Source organism: Podarcis vaucheri (assembly GCF_965113315.1).
Source record: "Podarcis vaucheri genome assembly, chromosome: 14".
Taxonomy (NCBI): domain Eukaryota; kingdom Metazoa; phylum Chordata; class Lepidosauria; order Squamata; family Lacertidae; genus Podarcis; species Podarcis vaucheri.
Window position 1 is genome coordinate 16439747 of NC_138752.1, and position 18992 is coordinate 16458738.

The window sequence follows — 18992 nt, forward strand, 5'->3', positions numbered from 1 at the left end:
TTTAAAAGCGTGTACGTTTGTTCACTTACGTTTCATGAGTCCCGAAAAAGAAGATGGGGTACTTATTTGCGGGAGGCTTCACGGCTCCCTCAGGGAGTTCGTCAATCTGTTGGAAAGAAACAGATGTGGGCTCATTACCAAATGTCCAGTGAATTTGGCAGTATGGGAGGACTGGCTGCAAATTTCAAAGAACACAGTATAATGGACAATGCAGCTGGCCATCTCAGGGATTCCTGAAAATGCATATGGCTGGTACATGAGCCAGTTCAGACCCCCCAGGTGTCCCTATTTTCCAGAGACAGTCCTGGATTTCTCATTTGATCCCTGAGGAAGTCCCTGTTTTCATCAGAGTATGGAGTTATGTCAGGGGTCAGCAAACATTTTCAGCAAGGGGCTGGTCAACTGTCCCTCAGACCTTGTGGGGGGGGGCAGACTAATTTTTTTTTTGGGGGGGATGAACGAATTCCTATGCCCCACAAATAACCCAGAGACGCATTTTAAATAAAAGCACACATTCTACTCAAGTAGAATCACCAGGCAGGCCCCACAAATAACCCAGAGATGCATTTTAAATAAAAGGACACATTCTACTCATGTAAAAACACGCTGATTCCCGGACCATCCGTGGGCTGGATTGAGAAGGCGATTGGGCCGGATCCGGCCCCTGGGCCTTAGTTTGCCTACCCATGAGTTATGTGATCCCCTGAGCCAAGGAGATAAGTACCAGATTTTTCCGTGTATAACATGCCCCCGTGTATAAGACGACCCCTATTTTTGGAGACCTCCCCAAATTAAGGAAATGGGGGGAGATTGCCCAGAGTTGTTCAGCTTATTTGGGGGGGATTACCCAGAGTTGTTGAGCTTTTTTAGGGGGGGATTGCCGACAACCGCTCACCCGCAGGACCGCCACTGCCAATCGCACGCCTCGCAGAAGAAAGAAATCGTCAAAAGCAGCCGCCAATCACACGTCCAATTAACAGAGCAGCAGCCAATTGTCAGCAGGCCTTGCTGCCGCGGCCACCAATCAACCACCCAATCGCCGCTGACAATCTCCTGCTCGCGGCTGCCACCAATCGACCGCCCCCCCCCTGCACTATCTGTGTATAAGACGACCCCCAATTTTTAGCATTTCTTTTTTATATAAAAAAATTGTCTAATACAAAGAAAAATACGGTAACTAGGTAAAGGTAAAGGGACCCCTGACCATTAGGTCCAGTCGTGGCCGACTTTGGGGTTGCAGCGCTCATCTCGTTTTATTGGCCGAGGGAGCCGGCGTACAGCTTCTGGGTCATGTGGCCAGCCTGACTAAGCCGCTTCTGGCGAACCAGAGCAGTGCATGGAAACACTGTTTACCTTCCCACCAGAGTGGTACCTTTTTATCTACTTGCACTTTGACGTGCTTTCGAACTGCTAGGTTGGCAGGAACAGGGAATTGGACTAGATGGGACATTGGTCTGATCCACAGGTTCTTCTCATGTTCTTAAGATGAGGTAGCTCTGTACAAACACACATAAATGTGACTGGCACTTGGTGGAACCCCCGCTTTCATTTCAGGGGGAAATGTGAACATCTGAAAATATGTGCTTGCATGAGAAACTGACTGGAAATGTACTAGGACAGGGGTGGCCAGCTTCCAAGAGACTGCAATCTACTCATGGAATTAAAAACTGACAGTGATCTAGCCCCATTTTTGGAGGGTTCAGGTCAAAGTTGTTGAGCTTTTTAGGGGGGCACAATGTTTTTAGATTCTTTGGGGGTCAAAGAGAATCTCGCTGAAGGATCGCTTGGGGAAAACCAGTCTCAGTTTCTAAACTCCAGCTTCCATTCAACAATGGAGGGGCGAGGGGTGGGGCCGGAAGGGGGCCAGCGATCCACCACAATCGACCAAAACCTCGCAGGGATCGACCAGTAGATCGCGATAGACCTGTAGGACATCCCTGTACTAGTACAAAACCCTGTCCAGCATAAATTGAGTATGAATAGTCAGTTTTATTTAAGATAAAACAGCATTACCAGAGTCAGAAAATTGATCAAGTGGCCATCTATAAATATCTAGGGGTATATCTTTTTGCAAACAAGGCTCAAATGCAGCGACTGCATGTGGATGCTGCAATAAATCATAGTTTCATGCAACGGGAATGAGCTCTCTCCTGGGATCACACGTTCTTCCATCCTCTCCTGCACAGAGTTATGAGACTTTCACTTCTGCTATTAGTTAACTACGGCTTCCTATGTTGTGGAAATTGGGAACAAGCAAAATCTGTCAAGGTTGATATTGTTCCCTTCATTCTGCAAGGAGGTGGACTAGATGCCTTGAAAGGCCCCCTAGAACTCCAAAATTTTATGAGAGGGGGAAAAAGGTGTGCGCAGGAAGGTGGAGACCACAATTTTGGGCATGGCAAGCAAAGGTCACCCACAAATTCTAGATCTCTGTCCTTAAAATCCCCTTCTTTATGATTTTTTTCTTTTGCACGTTAGTTTTAGCCAATTGATGGCCTTCAAGAAAAAAAAGAGGCACTCATCTCTTCCAAGTTAAAAACAATTCCCTGTCAGGTCGCCTTAGCGGAAATGAGGTGGGCAATTATGTACAAGCCAAAAATATGTGCTTAAAAATGTTGCTCACATTTGTATTCGTCCCTTTCTCCAGGGAACTCAAGACACAGGTGTGAGGTGGGCTCGATCAGGCAGGGTTGTTAACTACAGGGGGGGGGGAGCCTAAATGCCGAGAGCTGGATCCCCTCTATGGTTGTGCCCCCCAATATAAAAATTGGGGTGTGGGGAGCTGAGCCATCAGAGACACAACCGCAGGACCAGTGAGACACGATCATTCATTTTGTGAGGGAACGTCTGAAAAGGCTCTACATGCCGCCTTTGAATGCTTATGGTCTGTTTTCTCCCTGAGAGAGCCATACGGCTAAAAAATTGGGGGGGGGGTTGCAAACCCCCCAAAACACCCACACACAAGAATGTGCTGTAACACACGCACAGTCCCCATCGGCCACGACAACTCCCTGCCATTTTGCTAGCTGGATCGCCTCAGCGCCAGAGGAAAGCTGCTGCTATTTTCCTACTCAGAGAACAGTGAGGAGGACAGCAGCCATGATTGCAGAAACTCCCCCTCCTTCCATCCCTCAGACTAGCCCTGTTCACTCCCCAAAGCTTTTGTTATGGCGAACGCCTTCCCCGAGCAGGATTGGCTGCTTCTCGCAGTGTTGGCGGAGACCCTATAGCGAGGGGGGGGGGACGTAGAAAGAAAGAAACCCCCTCAATGCTTGGAGCTACGGAACAAAAGGCAGATGAGAGCAGCAGCCTCTGTTAGTCAAATCGACAGGAGAGGCGGCTCCCATTCCACCGAGGGAAATAATGCAAATTCTGAAGTGCCAGCTATAATAACCAGAGTGCAGGTTTGGTCTGAAGCAGCAAAATCGACTCCTTTCACTCCCCCTGCCCCCTGTGCACGAATACAAGATCCATGCTGGCAGCAGAGCGTGCGGCCATTTCCATCAGGTCTGCCTAAGCAGATACAGAAAGCTTTTCAGAAACAGAACACAGCTGTTCAGCAGCCTCCCTTATTGCTGGAGAAGAAAGGAACCCGAGTGGGGTTTTTTGGGGAGGGAGATTCTCCACCCCCCTTGAATCCTCAGCAGGGTCCGAATTCAGCTCCTCTCTGCTGCTGTTTGAAAGCCCAAAGTACAGCGGTACCTTGGTACTTGATTGGCTTGGCTCCCGAACAAATTGGCTCCCGAACGCCGCAAACCTGGAAGTGAGTGTGAGTGCTCTGGTTTGCGAACGTTTTTTGGAAGCTGAACTTCCAACGCGGCTTCCGATGGAGCGCAGGAAGCTCCTGCAGCCAATTGGAAGCCGAGCCTTGGTTTTCGAACTGTTTTGGGAGTCAAACAGACTCCCAGAATGGATTAAGTTTGAGAACCAAGGTACCACTGTATACAAATACAAATACAAACAATGTCTTTCCCCATATTGATATATACAGTGAGTGGCCTCCTACTTTGGCTATACTCAGAGTAGACCTCATGAAATTAATCCACCTAAGTTAGTCATGTCCAGGGCTTCCCCACTCCGCAGCCGGAACTCGATGGAACTCAATTCCGGCACCTCGCAGGTGGGCGCCATTGCTATTATAAGAGAACAAGGGAGGCGTTCCTGGTGGGTTCTGGGAACCTCTTTTTCTAGAAAAATAGCACTATTGTAATTGTAATTAATTTAATTTGCATACCGCCCTTCATCCAAAGATCCAAGGCTATTCTACCTGAAGTGGTCCACCTCACTTTGCCTGGCCAGCTTCTGTTTCCTCTTTTTAAAGGTAAAGGGACCCCTGACCATTAGGTCCAGTTGCGAACAACTCTGGGGTTGCGGTGCTCATCTCGCCTTATTGGCCGAGGGAGCCGGCGTACAGCTTCCGGGTCATGTGGCCAGCATGACCAAGCTGCTTCTGGCGAACCAGAGCAGCGCATGGAAACGCCGTTTACCTCCCTGCCAGAGTGGTACCTATTTATCTACTTGCACTTTGACGTGCTTTCGAACTGCTAGGTTGGCAGGAGCAGGGACCGAGCAACGGGAGCTCACCCCGTTGCGGGGATTCAAACCGCCGAACCTCTGATCGGCAAGTCCTAGGCGCTGTGGTTTAACCCACAGCGCCACCCGCGTCCCTTTTCCTCTTTTTAGGAGGGGGAAAAACCCAACCCAACCCCTTAGCTGCACAGAAAACAGCAGAGCAGCAAGGCAAAACTAGTACACTGGAAGGGCTACAGCTCAGGAGCAAATGGCCAAGATTCAATCCCTGGAGTCTCCAGGCAGGGCTCAGAAAGATGCTGGAGAGCAGCTGCCTGCCAGTGTGGATACTACTGAGCTAGATGAATCAAGGGTTGGACATGGTATAAGGTGGTTTCCTATGAGCACTCTGGGAATGCGGGAACAGCAGCCAAGAAACTTTAAGAGGGCAAAAGCTGATCAAAGGTCCATCAAAACCAGATAAACTAAAAAGATAGGCGAAAACGTATTATTCACAAATCAACAACACTCATGACTCAAGGTGTTCCAGATCTCGGAAATAACCTTGAACAAAAAATACTTTGAGAACTATGTTAACATAGGCTGATATCTAACTAATGCTTCCCCATGTACCTAATGATACAATAGCGTACATATCTCAATTTCATATTCTGTGAATAACAATAAAAACTTGACAGTGAGGCTACTCCTCTTGCTTCTGGCATTCAATCATTCAATCAATCAATCAATCAATCAATTCTTTTCTGAAGTCCAAAGATCCACAAGTAGATTATAGTACAGAAAAATAGAGAAAACATACATACTACTTGGACATTGGATTAAACTAAGTTAGTTTCAGACCTTTAGCTAATACAAAATGCTCTCTGATTCTGACCACCTCAGAAAGAAACTTGGAAGCTGCCAAAGATATGCTCGGAATCCTATTCTCCAATAGGTACCTAACATAAAACTGTGCAGTTCTTCCTGGAAGGTTTGCAATTAAATGACTGTTTTTTGTTGTCGTCAGATCTGCTTGTATAATCTGCAGGCCAGTAATTCTGACATTAAATTACCACACTACCTAAAATGTCCGAGAGTCAGATTATGAAGACATTAGAACGATATACTCAAAAATTGCCTTCGTGCAGCAGTGGGACTTTCCCTTGACACCCATGAAGAAGAAGAAGAAGAGTTTGGATTTGATATCCCGCTTTATCACTACCCGAAGGAGTCTCAAAGCGGTTAACATTCTCCTTTCCCTTCCTCCCCCACAACAAACACTCTGTGAGGTGAGTGGGGCTGAGAGACTTCAGAGAAGTGTGACTAGCCCAAGGTCACCCAGCAGCTGCATGTGGAGGAGCGGAGACGCGAACCCAGTTCACCAGATTACGAGACTACCGCTCTTAACCACTACACCACACTTGCTCTCAAATTATTGCAGTGCCCCAAAAGGGATGCTTATGCATTCTAGGCCCCCAGTTCAGACATTATGCCAAACACACATGGATTCTGGGCAACAGGCATAAGCTGATCACTTGTGCATCACTAACCCCCCTCCCCCCAAAAAAGAGAGAAAATACATCACTAAGTAAGAGGATAAAAGATACAGATCTGTGTAGCAGTTACACAAGCTAATTCATATGCATAGATGTGAATGAAGAAATAATTGCTAGCATTTGAACAGAAATACATCTCACCATAGTGGTGAAGACTGTGATACCCGTGTGCTTGCCTGTTCAGTCTCCTTTCCAGGTACGAACTCTTTTAGGCAAGCTCAGGCCACCTGCTTTGCCATCTTAAGGTGATTTATGTTTAAACCAGGCAGCTCTTCAGACTGAGGATGCTTTTAAATGGCAGGCCGGTTTCTCATTGGCCCTTCAGAGGACCCCCCCCTCCCTGTAACAGGACACACAGGTACCCTAGCTGGGGATGGGGCCAGTAAACATGCCCTCTCCCACCTTCATGAGTAGACTTAATGGATGGAGGTGACCGTGTTTATAGTCTTTCTGGAACAAACCAAAGTCACTAGATGTAGACCACTGGTGCTTTGCCCTGATTGGCTGGTTTAAATCCCAAGAATCCATCTTGGGTCAAATCCTGATGGAAGTTACGTGAAGCCTGGTGAGATGGGATGAGAGGCAGTCAGACCCACCTGAGATAAGTGGCCACCACAGGGCTTTCTAGAACAGTGTTTCCCAACCGGTGTTCCGTGGCACACTAGTGTGCCGTGAGACGTTGCGTGGTGTGCCGTGGGAGGGAGGCGGGCGAGTCGGGCGGCGAGAGGCGGGGCGGCGGCAGCGAGGAGAGGCCGCCCAGCGCGGGGCTCTTGCCGGCTGCCTGTGTGGCGCTGACGTCACGGGGCTGTAACGGGCGAGCCGGCTCTGCACCAGGTGGTAGAGCTCGGCAAAGTCGCTGCGCTGGAAGGCCAGCAGCGTGCGCGCCTTGGCCAGGCTCTCGCCCACCTGCGCCTCCAGGCACGGCGCCTTGGCGTCGGGCGGCAGCGAGCCCAGGAAGCGGCCCAGCCGGCCGGGGTCGCCCACCTGCAGCAGCGCCTCGCACACGCACAAGACCTGCTCCGCCGATAAGCGCGGCGAGCACGGAGGATCGGGCGCGGCGGAGGCCAGCCCCGCGCTTGGAGAGGACGCAGCAGCCGTCGCCAAACCCAATCCTCCTCCTCCTGCTCCGCCGCCGTCCTCTGGCTCTCGGCCGGGAGGAGCCTGTGGCGACGGGGCGGGCGCCGAAGTTTGCAGAAGTTGGCGCGCCTCCTCGGCAGCGCCTTTGTCCTCCTCCTCCTGCCTCTGCTCTCCTCCGGCGGTGGGGGCGCGCCGCCCTCCCCGGCCGGGGGGCTCGGCGGGGCCCGCGGGGAAGGAGGCCATGTTCGCGGCGCGCGGGATCGCGGCCCCCCTCGCCCGCCTCCGGCCCACTCCCCTCCCCCTGCGCGCTGCCCTAGCCGTGCGGGTCTCCTCCCCCTGCGTCGCCATCCCCTTTCCACATCCTAGGAGCCGCGGTCCGCCTTCCGCCCCCGGGCCGTGGCGCGGCTCCCAGCCCGGGCTGGCCTCCGCCTCCTGGGACGCGCGCCCACCCCCGCAGCCCCCCAAACTTTGGAGCAACTCTCCAGACGCTTCTCCCCCGCCTCGGTCTCCCTCCTTTCCACTTCTCTTCCCCCCTTCCTTCCCTCTTTCTTTCTCTTTCTCTCCCACCCGCCTTTCCTTCTATTAACTTTCCTTTCCCCTTCCCATGTAGAACAGTCCGTGCAAATAAAAACCTAGCATATTTGGAAGAGGGATGCTAGCCTAACCATTACCTTCTATGCTGTTACTATTTTTTTTTTTTTTTACATAAGTAAAAAGTGACCTTTCCCCATCTGGCATGGTGGTGTGCCTCGAGATTTTTTTCATGAAACAAGTGTGCCTTTGCCCAAAAAAGGTTGGGAAACACTGTTCTAGAAGACCTTGGACAGAAATCCATGCATGCCCGACCTCATAGGTAAGTTTCAAATTATTATTATGAATGGGATGACAATAGCAAGATGTGAGTCTGCAAGTATTATACAATCTGGTGCAGTTAATGGGTCAGCAGAAGTGATCAAAGGTCCCAGGAACCCAACCGGAATGTAGTGTAAGACCCCATCTGCATTTTATATTTAAAGGAGCATCATGCCACTTTAAACAGCGATGGTTTCTGTTATGTACTGAAGTTCTCACCCTGGGCCAGCAGGGGGATACTGTAGATAGTTTTCAGTCAGGTCCACATATGCAAATAAAGAATTGAAAGTGACGTTCAGTGATTGGATAGTTACAGAAAGTGGTTACTGTTGCCTTATAGTTGAGCTCTATATAAGCAGGCTGGCTGAGCCCTTCAGTTCAGTTCTGTTCTGGCCTGTGAATAAACAAGAGCTGTCTGAAGAATTGCTGTGTTGTCTGATATGTTCACCCAAAACTTAACAGTCCCCCCCAAAGACTCCTGGGAAGTATAGTTTAAGGGTGCTGAGAGTTATTACACCTAACATTGCCCTCAGAGAGCTACAATTCCCGGAGTTCCCCAGGACGAGGGATTGATCAAACTTCCCCAGGAATTGTAGCTCTGGGAGGGTGGGTCTCGTAACATCTCTCAGTACTCTTAACAAAAACTACAGACTCCAACCCCCATGAGCTGTTGCCACCAGAGCCAACGGCCAAGGATGATGGGAGTTGTAGTTCGACAACTTCTGGAGGAACACCGGTTTCCCCAACCCCTGAACGGCAGAAAAATAAAATCAAAGAAAAGAAGGAGGAAGGGAATTGCATCAGAGAGTCTATGCAGGCTGCCAGAAGGTTAAATAAGATTATCCTAAGGGTCTCCTTGGCACAGTGCTGACCATGGAGTTTGAGACTCTTTATTCACATTATTCACAGAGCCATTCTAATATCCTAGAATAGTAAAGTTGGAAGGTACCACGGGGGTCATCTAGTCCAACCCCCTGCAACGCAGGAATCTTTTGCGCAGTGTGTATCTCGAACCCAGAACCCTGAGATTAAGAGTCTTTTGTTTCGTTGGAGAAACACATTGCAAAATCTGGAGAAGAGCAAATTGCAAAGGACAGCTGCGTGTTCGTCTGCAAGCCCTTTATTCCAACACCCTGCAGACGGCAGTTCCACAGATCGCATACCAAATGGCAACTTTCTCTTTAGACAAGACAAGAGGGAGACCCTGCTAATGTGTTTGAAGCCACTCCTTACTCTTAATCTCAGGTTCGTGGGTTCAAGCCCCATGCTGGGCAAAATATTCCTGCATTTCAGGCTGTTGGACTAGATGACTCTCATGGTCCCTTCCAACTTTACGATTCTATGATTCCATCAATTTGCCCCTCTCCTCGATAGCTCTATGAAGGGACAGCCTGGAATTCTTAGCAACCAAACAAAGCTACGTTAAACCAGAGTTCTTTTGCGCAATCATAAACTGCCGGACCACCTTCATATATAAGGAGGGAATGCTAAACGTTAGGCTGACCACATCTCTTGAATTTTCCCTGCACTGGAAAAGGATTCTTCTTTTTAGAGCAAAATGTACCCATTCCTTCAGCCATTTCCCATTTCTTCCGTTTTAATTGTTGTGTTTCTTTTTCTGGCCAAACGGTACTTTTATTTATTGCAACGTGGCACTGCAAACTGCACCTGATATCCCACATTAGGCCTAAACCCATACGAATGGCACTGTTATTTTCTGCATCTGAAACACACAGGGCTTCTTCAGGTGTGTTCCTGTCTGTTAAGAACGCTGATGTGCACATTTTCACATTCGCTCCTTCAGTTTAGAAGGACAGGGAAGACAGAACACTCTTTAAGATGAATATATATATGAAAGAGGAATCAGCAAAAAAAGAAAACAAGGCCGATCTGAACAGGCGGAAAAGTGGTGCATCTGAAAATCACCAGAAAAATAACCAAAGGAGGCAAGTCATAGCAAAGAAAAGCCTCTCAATTCCTGTCACTGAACCTCTTAGGGCTAAAACCTTTATTTATCCATCTGCCATCACCTAAGGCATAGCTGCTGCAACTAGTTCAGGCTTCCTCAACCTCGGCCCTCCAGATGTTTTTGGCCCACAACTCCCATGATGCCTAGCTAGCAGGACCAGTGGTCAGGGATGATGGGAATTGTAGTCTCAAAAAATCTGGAGGGCCAAGGCTGAGGAAGCCTGAACTAGTTCATTGCTTTTTGCTTTTTAAGACAGTTGAAAAGCCTGCAGTCTTTTCAAGGGGGATGAGAGCAAGGGCTGCACTTTGGGCAGTGGACCACCCAATAATAATTGGATTTATGAATGGCCCTTCCTCCAAAACTGGGTGTACATTCTTTGCATCATGCCCAGTTTCTTCGTCACAACCGATCCTGTGAGGTGGGTCAGGCTCAAAGATGCTGCTGACTGCTCCAAGGTTATCCAATCAGCTTTATTGTTGGGGGCAGGATGTGAACCCATACTTTTATATAGTGTACGGGCGAGGTTTTTGTGTCAACGTCACGTGGGTAGGCTCTCTTTCTGTTCATGTATTCATTTTCATTGGCATTGAGAGGTTGGTTGCCTTCAGATGACTGCGGTGAGTTGTTTGCGTGTCTGTGTGGAGCAGGCATAGGCAAACTTGGCCTTCCAGATGTTTTGGGACTACACCTCCCATCATCCCTAACTAACAGGACCAGCGGTCAGGGGTGATGGGAGTTGTAGTCCCAAAACATCTGGAGGGCCGAGTTTGCCCATGCCTGGTGTAGAGGGTTGTTGGGTCATGTTACCTGAAGGAGCATCTCCACCCCCATCGTTCTGCCTGAACGCTGAGGTCCAGCGCCGAGGGCCTTCTGGCGGTTCGCTCATTGAGAGAAGCAAAGCTACAGGGAACCAGGCAGAGGGCCTTCTCGGTTGTGGCGCCCACCCTGTGGAATGCCCTCCCATCATATGTCAAAGCGATAAACAACTACCTGACATTCAGAAGACATCTTAAGGCAGCCCTGTTCAGGGAAGATTTTTATGTGTGATATTTTAGTGTATTTTTGGTTTCTGTGGAAACCGCCCAGAGTGGCTGGGGAAACCCAGCCTGATGGGCGGGGTACAAATATTATTATTATTATTATTATTATTATTATTATTATTATTAACCATATTGATTCCTACTTGAAGATCCTGTTCTCCTCTCTGCATACAGCAACCTGTGCCAGGCTGAGTAGCTGCATATAAGTGGCCCTCTAAATCTCAACAGATCATTATGTACCTCTCCAAGCCCCATTCCAAACTGATTATATTTACAACAAAGTTTATTTTATCATTTGAACGGCGATAGGATCCATGGAGATAGTGCTGCTCTATAAAACAAATTATTCTCCATGAAGAAGGCAGGCACTCTGGTGTAGCCACCAGCATGTTAAGAGTTGCAGCTGGTAGCTCCAGGTTCGAATCCTGGCCCCTGAGCTAGCCTCACGCCCAGGGGAATCACTATGCCTATCTTTCGAGGCATCCTCAAGAGTAGGGCTGTGGAATAAATCGCCATATCCTTGAATACCGGTGTTGAAATAGCATTGTGATAAGTGTTTCAACAAGACAATATACCAGTGAACAAAAGGTGGAGACTTAACAGCTTCCCAGGAGGTAGCTCAGCTGAACAGATATGGCAAAGTAAACAAAGAATATAAACAAAGAACTAAAATGCTCTTCTTTCTTCCCTCACACTCACCCCCACCAGTGGAAAAAAAGAGGGGGAGAATTTTTAGTTTCTGGTGGTGTTTATGTTGTTGGTTTCCCTTAAATAGCTTTCCTACATTTTAAAAATGAAGGGTTAATAATACAGTGGTGCCCCGCAAGACGAAATTAATTCGTTCCGCAAGTTTTGTCGTCTAGCGAATTTTTCGTCTTGCGAAGCACGAAATCCCATAGGAATGCATTGAAAATCAATTAATGCGTTCCTATGGTCAAAAAAAGTCCAAACAAAGCCAAATTTGGTACAACAACAGTTTATTAACTGCTCTTTAAAGTCACACATACTGTAAAGAGCAGTTCAAAAATTGAAGGGAAAATAAATTAACTTTATAAACAAAACATGTCTTTGTTTTTAGACAAAGGAAACAAAGTCGCGAGACGTTTTCGTCTTGCGAAGCAAGCCCATAGGTGTAATTCGTCTTGCGAGGCAAATCGAAAACGGAAAAACCTTTCGTCTAGCGAGTTTTTTGTCCTGCGAGGCATTCGTCTTGCGAGGTACCACTGTAATAATAATAATAATAATAATAATAATAATAATAATAATAATAATAGGAGACTATCTTTTTGCTTGCTTGCCCTCCCTCCCTTTGATAAAAAGGGAAAAATTGGTGGGATGATTGATTGGCTTTTGGGCGGCCCCTTCTGTGTGTGAGCGTGGAATGGAGAGGAGAAGATTTAGCTGGCTGCCATATGCTGAAATGGGAGGTTGGGTATCATGTGAGAATGATGGGCAGCGTGTTTTTCGGTAAGCAGTGCAAGCAAATGTGTGGCTACTCACAAGCAAGTCCTACTGAATTCAACGAAACTTACTCCCAGGAAAATAAAAGTAAGTTTAGTTGAAGTCAGCAGGGCTTATACAGATTCCACTTAGACCCCTGAGTGGGGAAGCAGACGCAACTTGACTAGTAAATCGCTTAAACTACTTGTAAGTAAGTTGAAAATATATAGAAGCTGTTTTTTTTTTAAATAAAAATAATTCAATCGACTACTTTCTTACATTTTAAATTGCTTAAACTACTCATAAATTAGTTGAAAATGTATTAAATATATTATATAGAAGCTGTTTTTTTAAAAAAATAAAAATAATTCAATCTACTACTTCCTTACATTTTAAGGCCCTCCACTGCTGCAGAGATATACCATGATATACTGAGACATCGTTATATTTAGCTAGTGATATACAGTGGTACCTCGGGTTACATACGCTTCAGGTTACAGACTCCGCTAACCCAGAAATAGTACCTCAGCTTAAGAACTTTGCTTCAGGATAAGAACAGAAATCATGCAGCGGCAGCGGCGCAACAGCAGGAGGCCCCATTAGCGAAGGTGGTGCTTCAGGTTAAGAACAATTTCAGGTTAAGAACAGACCTCCGGAACGAATTAAGTACTTAACCCGAGGTACCACTGTATCGCGATATTGAAAACCAGATATGTCCCAGCCCTACTCAAGAGCACTTAACAGGGAACGGAAAAAATAAGAACCACAGTAAGATGGGGTTGTTGTTTTTTTTGCCAGTCTAAGAATCCAGGCCACAGAGCACAGTAGCTGGGCAGAGGGTGGATTGCTTCAGACCTGGCAAACATCCAGGTCTTTAAGCATCATGGCAACCTTCACTAGATTCCTTCAGAACCCTCCTAGCTGGCACCCTGGAGACTGAACAGAACCGTCTCCAAAAATAGCACCAAGACGCAAACTCCCAACAAACTCTCTCTCTCTAAAAAATACGACTAACCTATTCCTAACTGTTCTGTGCCTAATTCTGCTAGCTTTCCCTCCCTGTCTACTCGCCAGCAAAATTACACCAGGAAGGTTGATCTTTCCTGCCTTCCGAGGCATGGACCCCTTTCTTAAACCAATACTGCCACATACAAGCAAATGTGGATGCTTAGAAAGCTGTGGGGGGGGTGTGGGTGTTTTGTGGGTTTCCCATGGGCATCTGGTTGGCTGCTGCGAGAAAAGGATGCTGAACGAGATGGGACATGGGCCTGATCCAGCGAGCTCCTCTAATGTTCTCTAGAGAGAGCCAGTGTGGTGTAGTGGTTAAGAGCGGTAGTCTCGTAATCTGGGGAACCGGGTTCGCGTCTCCGCTCCTCCACATGCAGCTGCTGGGTGACCTTGGGCCAGTCACACTTCTCTGAAGTCTCTCAGCCCCATTCACCTCACAGAGTGTTTGTTGTGGAGGAGGAAGGGAAAGGAGAATGTTAGCCGCTTTGAGACTCCTTCGGGTAGTGATAAAGCGGGATATCAAATCCAAACTCTTCTTCTTCTTCATCCAGCTGTTCCTGTAATTCCTTGTGTTACATGGTTCAAGCCCGTTATTTTATAACCAGGATGCAGCAAGCTGCAGTGTTATCCTACATGCTTTCCTACATTTCTGTTGCTATATATCTTATATGGCTGTTTCTTTGTATGCATTTTATTTTATTTATGCCTTTCAGGTTTATACATTTCACTGATTTTACCATCATTTTAACATTTCAAAATTTGACTTCCTTCCCTCTCTTTCTGCAGTTCCTTAAATTTATTTTTAATATCTTCTGCATATCCAAATTAACTCAATTTGCTCAATTATTCATCTACTTTAAATATATACTCTTATAAAACTGCAGGTTATTACAATAATCCTGCCAATGTGTTCTTTTCTGTTTATAATTTATCTGTAAATATTCAGTAAACCATTTCCATTTTTTATATAAAAAGTTTGTATTCTTGATTTCTTATTCTCCAGTAAGATTTGCCATTTCTGCATATTCCATAAGTTTTTATATCCATTCTTCGTTTGCTGGGACTTCTCTTTGTGTATATTTTAAAATTTTGTATATGGATGTTTTAAGATGGCCTATATCTGCAATGCCTAATAAAGGTTTGGAAAAAGAAAGAAGGCATTTTCTTTTAAGCACAGTATCATCTTCTGTTTATTAAATTGCAAGTTACTCTCCTCTCAGTATACCTTCTGCACTGAGCAGTGTGGATTCTTATTGAAATTTAACTGATTTAAAAACCAGATCTTTAGCCAATTACAAATTCCATAGCTGATTGATATCCCTAGGAAAAGAATACATACTTCTTATCTTAATGATCCATAGCAATGGTAGATGATGAACACCCACAAATTACCGTAATTCAAATGTTTCCTGACCAATGTGATGCAACTGCTGAACTACCCAGGGCAATTGTGAAAGACTGGCAACAACCCTATGGAAAAACAGAACCTAGAACAAATCCTGTCTTTAATTTAAAAGGCAGCAGGGAGCACTTCACACAAGATAATAATTCAGAAGTCCAACATAACACACAATGGGTAACATCCAATATAATCCAACATAAAACCCATTGGTTAACTGAAATGGGCTCTCCTGTATGTCAGCCCACTTTTTACTAACTAGTGTAAAAGGTAAAAGGTAAAGGACCCCTGGACGGTTAAAGTCACCAGTCAAAGGTGACTATAAGGTTGTGACGCTCATCTCGCTTTTCAGGCCGAGGGAGCCAGCGTTTGTCCACAGACAGCTTTCCGGGTCATGTGGCCAGCAGGACTAAACCGCTTCTGGCACCATGGAACACCGTGACGGAAACCAGAGCGCATTGAAACACCAATTACCTTCCCACCACAGTGGTACCTATTTATCTACTTGCACTGGTGTGCTTTCAAATTGCTAGGCTGGCAGGAGCTAGGACAGAGCAACGGGAGCTCACCCCGTCGCGGGGATTCGAACCGCCGACCTTCCGATCGGCAAGCCCAAGAGGCTCAGTGGCTTACACCACAGTGCCACCTGCGGCCCTCTTAACTACTGTAAGCGTTTCCAGAGCTAAGTGATGCTCTGTTTTCTTTAAAAAACACAGTATGTTTTTGCAGAGAGAAACAGCAGTAAATGATAATGGTAACTTCTGGGTTGATTCTCAAGCTGGAGATCTTTGGAATGGAATAAACAGAAACAGCAGGAAGACTGCTGATTGTAAGCTTTCCCATTTATAGCACGATGATCACAATCTTGTCTACTCAGAACAGGAGCTGAAGTGGTTGCCTCAGGGTGGCAGGCTCCTGGGGGCGATGTTGTGGCACCTGCCACCCTCCAATCACTAGTGTTGGTTGCTCACCGCTGCCGGGTGCATGCTGCCACCTCCAGCTTCTCCACCACTGCGACTGCGCCACCTGCGACCATGCCTTTCCTGCTGCCGCAGCTCGCCATCTGCTGCGCCTCCTGCCCTGCCTGGAGGCAGCCCAGGAAAGCCCCAGCACACTGGCTTGGCGGCAAGAGGGCTGCAGTAGTGGCAGGGCTTGGCCACAGGAAAGAGGTGTGGTCGCAGCAGCGGAGGAACATGTGGAGGTGAGTGGCTGGATTCAGAGGAGGGGTGGGAGGCCCCAGCTGGGGAACCCCCAAGGGAACCCCCAGAAGAAGGTTCAGAGCCAGGGGATTGGTGGAGGGATGACGATGAGCAGTCAGAGGGAGAAGAAGGAGCGGACTGGGAGGAGGAGGTGTCTGAAGCTGAAGAGTTAACAGGGTTAACTGAGCAGGAAGAAGCTGTGGCGGAAAGCAGTCCAGACTCAGAGGCAGAAGCAGAGGCCAGTTGTTGAAGAAGCCAGGGAAGCTCCCCCTCCTGGTGTGACCAGCTCCCCTCCACCCCACCCAGCCCCAATCTCCCAGAACTTGCAGAGGAATGAAGAGGTCGGAGCAATGAGAGGAAAGACGGAAGGAGCCTTAGGCTGCTGGAGGAGGAGACTTAGAGAGCAGTGGGAAGGCAGGAACCTTTAGTCTTCAGAACTGCCTCATTGGGGCGAGAGCTACCGGGAGGAGTTGCTGTGATGACTAGGACTGCGTTGTTTTGGTTTCCATGAACAAAGAGTTAACACTCATGTTTTAAAAATAGCTAACCGGCTCCTGATAGAGGCAGGCACTGGGCAGTAGGTGCCTGGCAGAAGCCAGTGCTCAGTTGTGGGTTGTATACCAGGAGTTTTGCCTCAAGTGGCAAAAAGTTCCAGGCTGGCCCTGACTCACAAGTAGGTTCTGCTGAAGGCAATGGGGCTTAAACAGGTGAGGACCTGGGGGTGGGGTGGGGGAGGGAATGAAATTTTCCATTTCCCCCCGGCCCTCACCTGTTTTCTTCCACATAAGCAGCATTACAATTGCACCCTGTGCTATTTTTTCCTTTTCTTTTTTTGTTGGGAAATGGTGGCAGGGATGGTAGGGATGATGACTTCAGGCTTGTACCTAGGGGTTGGCTAGGTCTGTCCAGCCAAGGACTCAGGCCCAGCGGGCGGGGTGCAAAAATTACACCTCTCCACTCCAACTCAGAGTGGCTGGGAGCCGGCCCAATGGCCTGCCTGCTCCTTCTCTGCTCTGAGCAACTAGGCAAGCTGCACAGACTCCTCTGGGCACTCCTGGCCAAGGGTGCAAGGAACGGGGGTAGGGGCTGCTGATATACAGTGGTGCCTCGCAAGACGAAAAGAATCCGTTCTGTGATTCTCTTCGTCTAGCGGTTTTTTCGTCTTGCGAAGCAAGCCCATTGACGGATTAGCAGATTAGCGGCTTTTAGCAGCTTATCGGATCAGCTGATAAGTGGCTTAGCGGCTTAGAAAAAGGGGGGGAAAGGGAAAAAAACCCCGCAGGAACTCGCAAGACATTTTCGTCTTGCGAAGCAAGCCCATAGGAGATTCGTTTTGCGAAGCACCTCCAAAACGGAAAACTCTTTCGTCTAGCGAGTTTTCCGTCTTGCGAGGCATTCGTCTTGCGGGGCACCACTGTATCTCATTACAAAGGTCACAAGGGAGCCTAGGTACGCCTTGCAAACCTGAAAGCGTCCTTTATAACACGGATGGAAAATTTCTTAAACCTGGAAGGGTGACAGACATCCACTTGGATTGGCGGAAGCCAGGGGTGGGGGGAGTTCATTAAAATTGCTCTCCCTTGCTTACTTTATCTTTTCTCTTTCCTTTGATCTGGGTGGCTCTTATTACTCTGCTCACTGTCTGGGCAATCATGCCTTAAATCATATTGCCAGGTGGAAACTACCCATGAGCAGCTTCCATTTAGCTATGCCCATTTTAGCACACAAGAGGTGAGCCTAACTTACTCTAGAGAACAATGTTCATTCCCTTTACTATGCCAGATTCTATTTGATTTTAATAACAACAGCAACAAATTTTTATTTTATACCCCGCACTCCCCGACCAGAGCCGGGCTCAGGGCGGCTAACACCAATAAAATTACAATAAAACATAAGGGGGGGCAAACAAAAACAAAATCAATTTATTAAAATACAGTGGTACCTCGCAAGACGAATGCCTCGCAAGACGAAAAACGCGCAAGATGAAAGAGTTTTCCGTTTTTTGAGTTGTTCCGCAACAATTTCCCTATGGGCTTGCTTCGCAAGACGAAACGTCTTGCGAGTTCTTGCGAGTTTGTTTCCTTTTTCTTAAAGCCGCTAAGCCGTTAATAGCTGCTAAGCCGTTAATAGCCGCTAAGCCGCTAATAGCCGTGCTTCGCAAGACGAAAAAACCGCAAGACAAAGAGACTCGCGGAACGGATTAATTTCGTCTTGCAAGGCACCACTGTACAGGTTAAAATACAATTTAAAATGCAGCCTCATTTTAACAGTAGCCCATAAATCAAAACCATAAGGGGAGGGAAACATAAGGGTCAGACTGAGTCCAAACCAAAAGCCAGGCGGAACAGCTCTGTCTTGTAGGCCCTGTGGAAAATGTCAAATCCCGCAGGGCCCTAGTCTCTTTTTGACAGAGTGTTCCACCAAGTCGGGGCCAGTGCTGAAAATGCCCTGACCCTAGTTGAGACCAATCTAACCACCTTGCGGCTTGGGACCTCCAAAGTGTTGTTATTTGTGGACCTTAAGGTCCTCTGCAGGGCATACCAGGAGAGGTGGTCCCGTAGGCACGAGGGTCCTAGGCCGCATAGGGCTTTAAAGGTCAAAACCAGCACCTTAAACCTGACCCTGTACTCCACCAGGAGCCACTGCAGCTGGTAAAGCACTGGATGAATGTGACCTTGCGGCAAGGACACCGTAAGGAACCTGCATCTGCTGGAGTTTCTGGGTCAGCTTCAAGGGCAGCCCCGCGTAGAGCAGGTTACAATAATCAAGCCTGGAGGTGACCGTTGCATGGATCACTGTGGCCAGATCAGGGCGAGAAAGGTAAGGGACCAACTGATTTTGGCATTCATGCAAGCAATAATATTAACCTTTCTTTAAAAAATTGAAAGCTACAATTCTCAGCCTAAGGTCACTAGGCTAGCTATCTCTGACCACATACAGAGC

At 47.6% G+C, this 18992-nt stretch overlaps 1 protein-coding gene and 1 long non-coding RNA gene across 2 annotated transcripts in view; one reads left to right on the forward strand and one right to left on the reverse strand.

The window, feature by feature from the left end:
• LOC309518559 overlaps positions 1 to 13989 on the forward strand; it is a 415023-nt gene extending 401034 nt beyond the window's left edge. The window contains exon 3 of the long non-coding RNA XR_014213493.1: positions 13754 to 13989. This is a non-coding gene — a long non-coding RNA (uncharacterized lncRNA). The remainder of the gene's footprint in view (positions 1 to 13753) is intronic.
• Positions 1 to 18992, reverse strand: part of HDGFL3 (HDGF like 3) — a 54318-nt gene that overhangs the window by 13751 nt on the left and 21575 nt on the right. The window contains exon 2 of the mRNA XM_082198872.1: positions 30 to 106. Within this exon, the coding sequence (XP_082054998.1) occupies positions 30 to 106 (77 nt within the window). The remainder of the gene's footprint in view (positions 1 to 29; positions 107 to 18992) is intronic.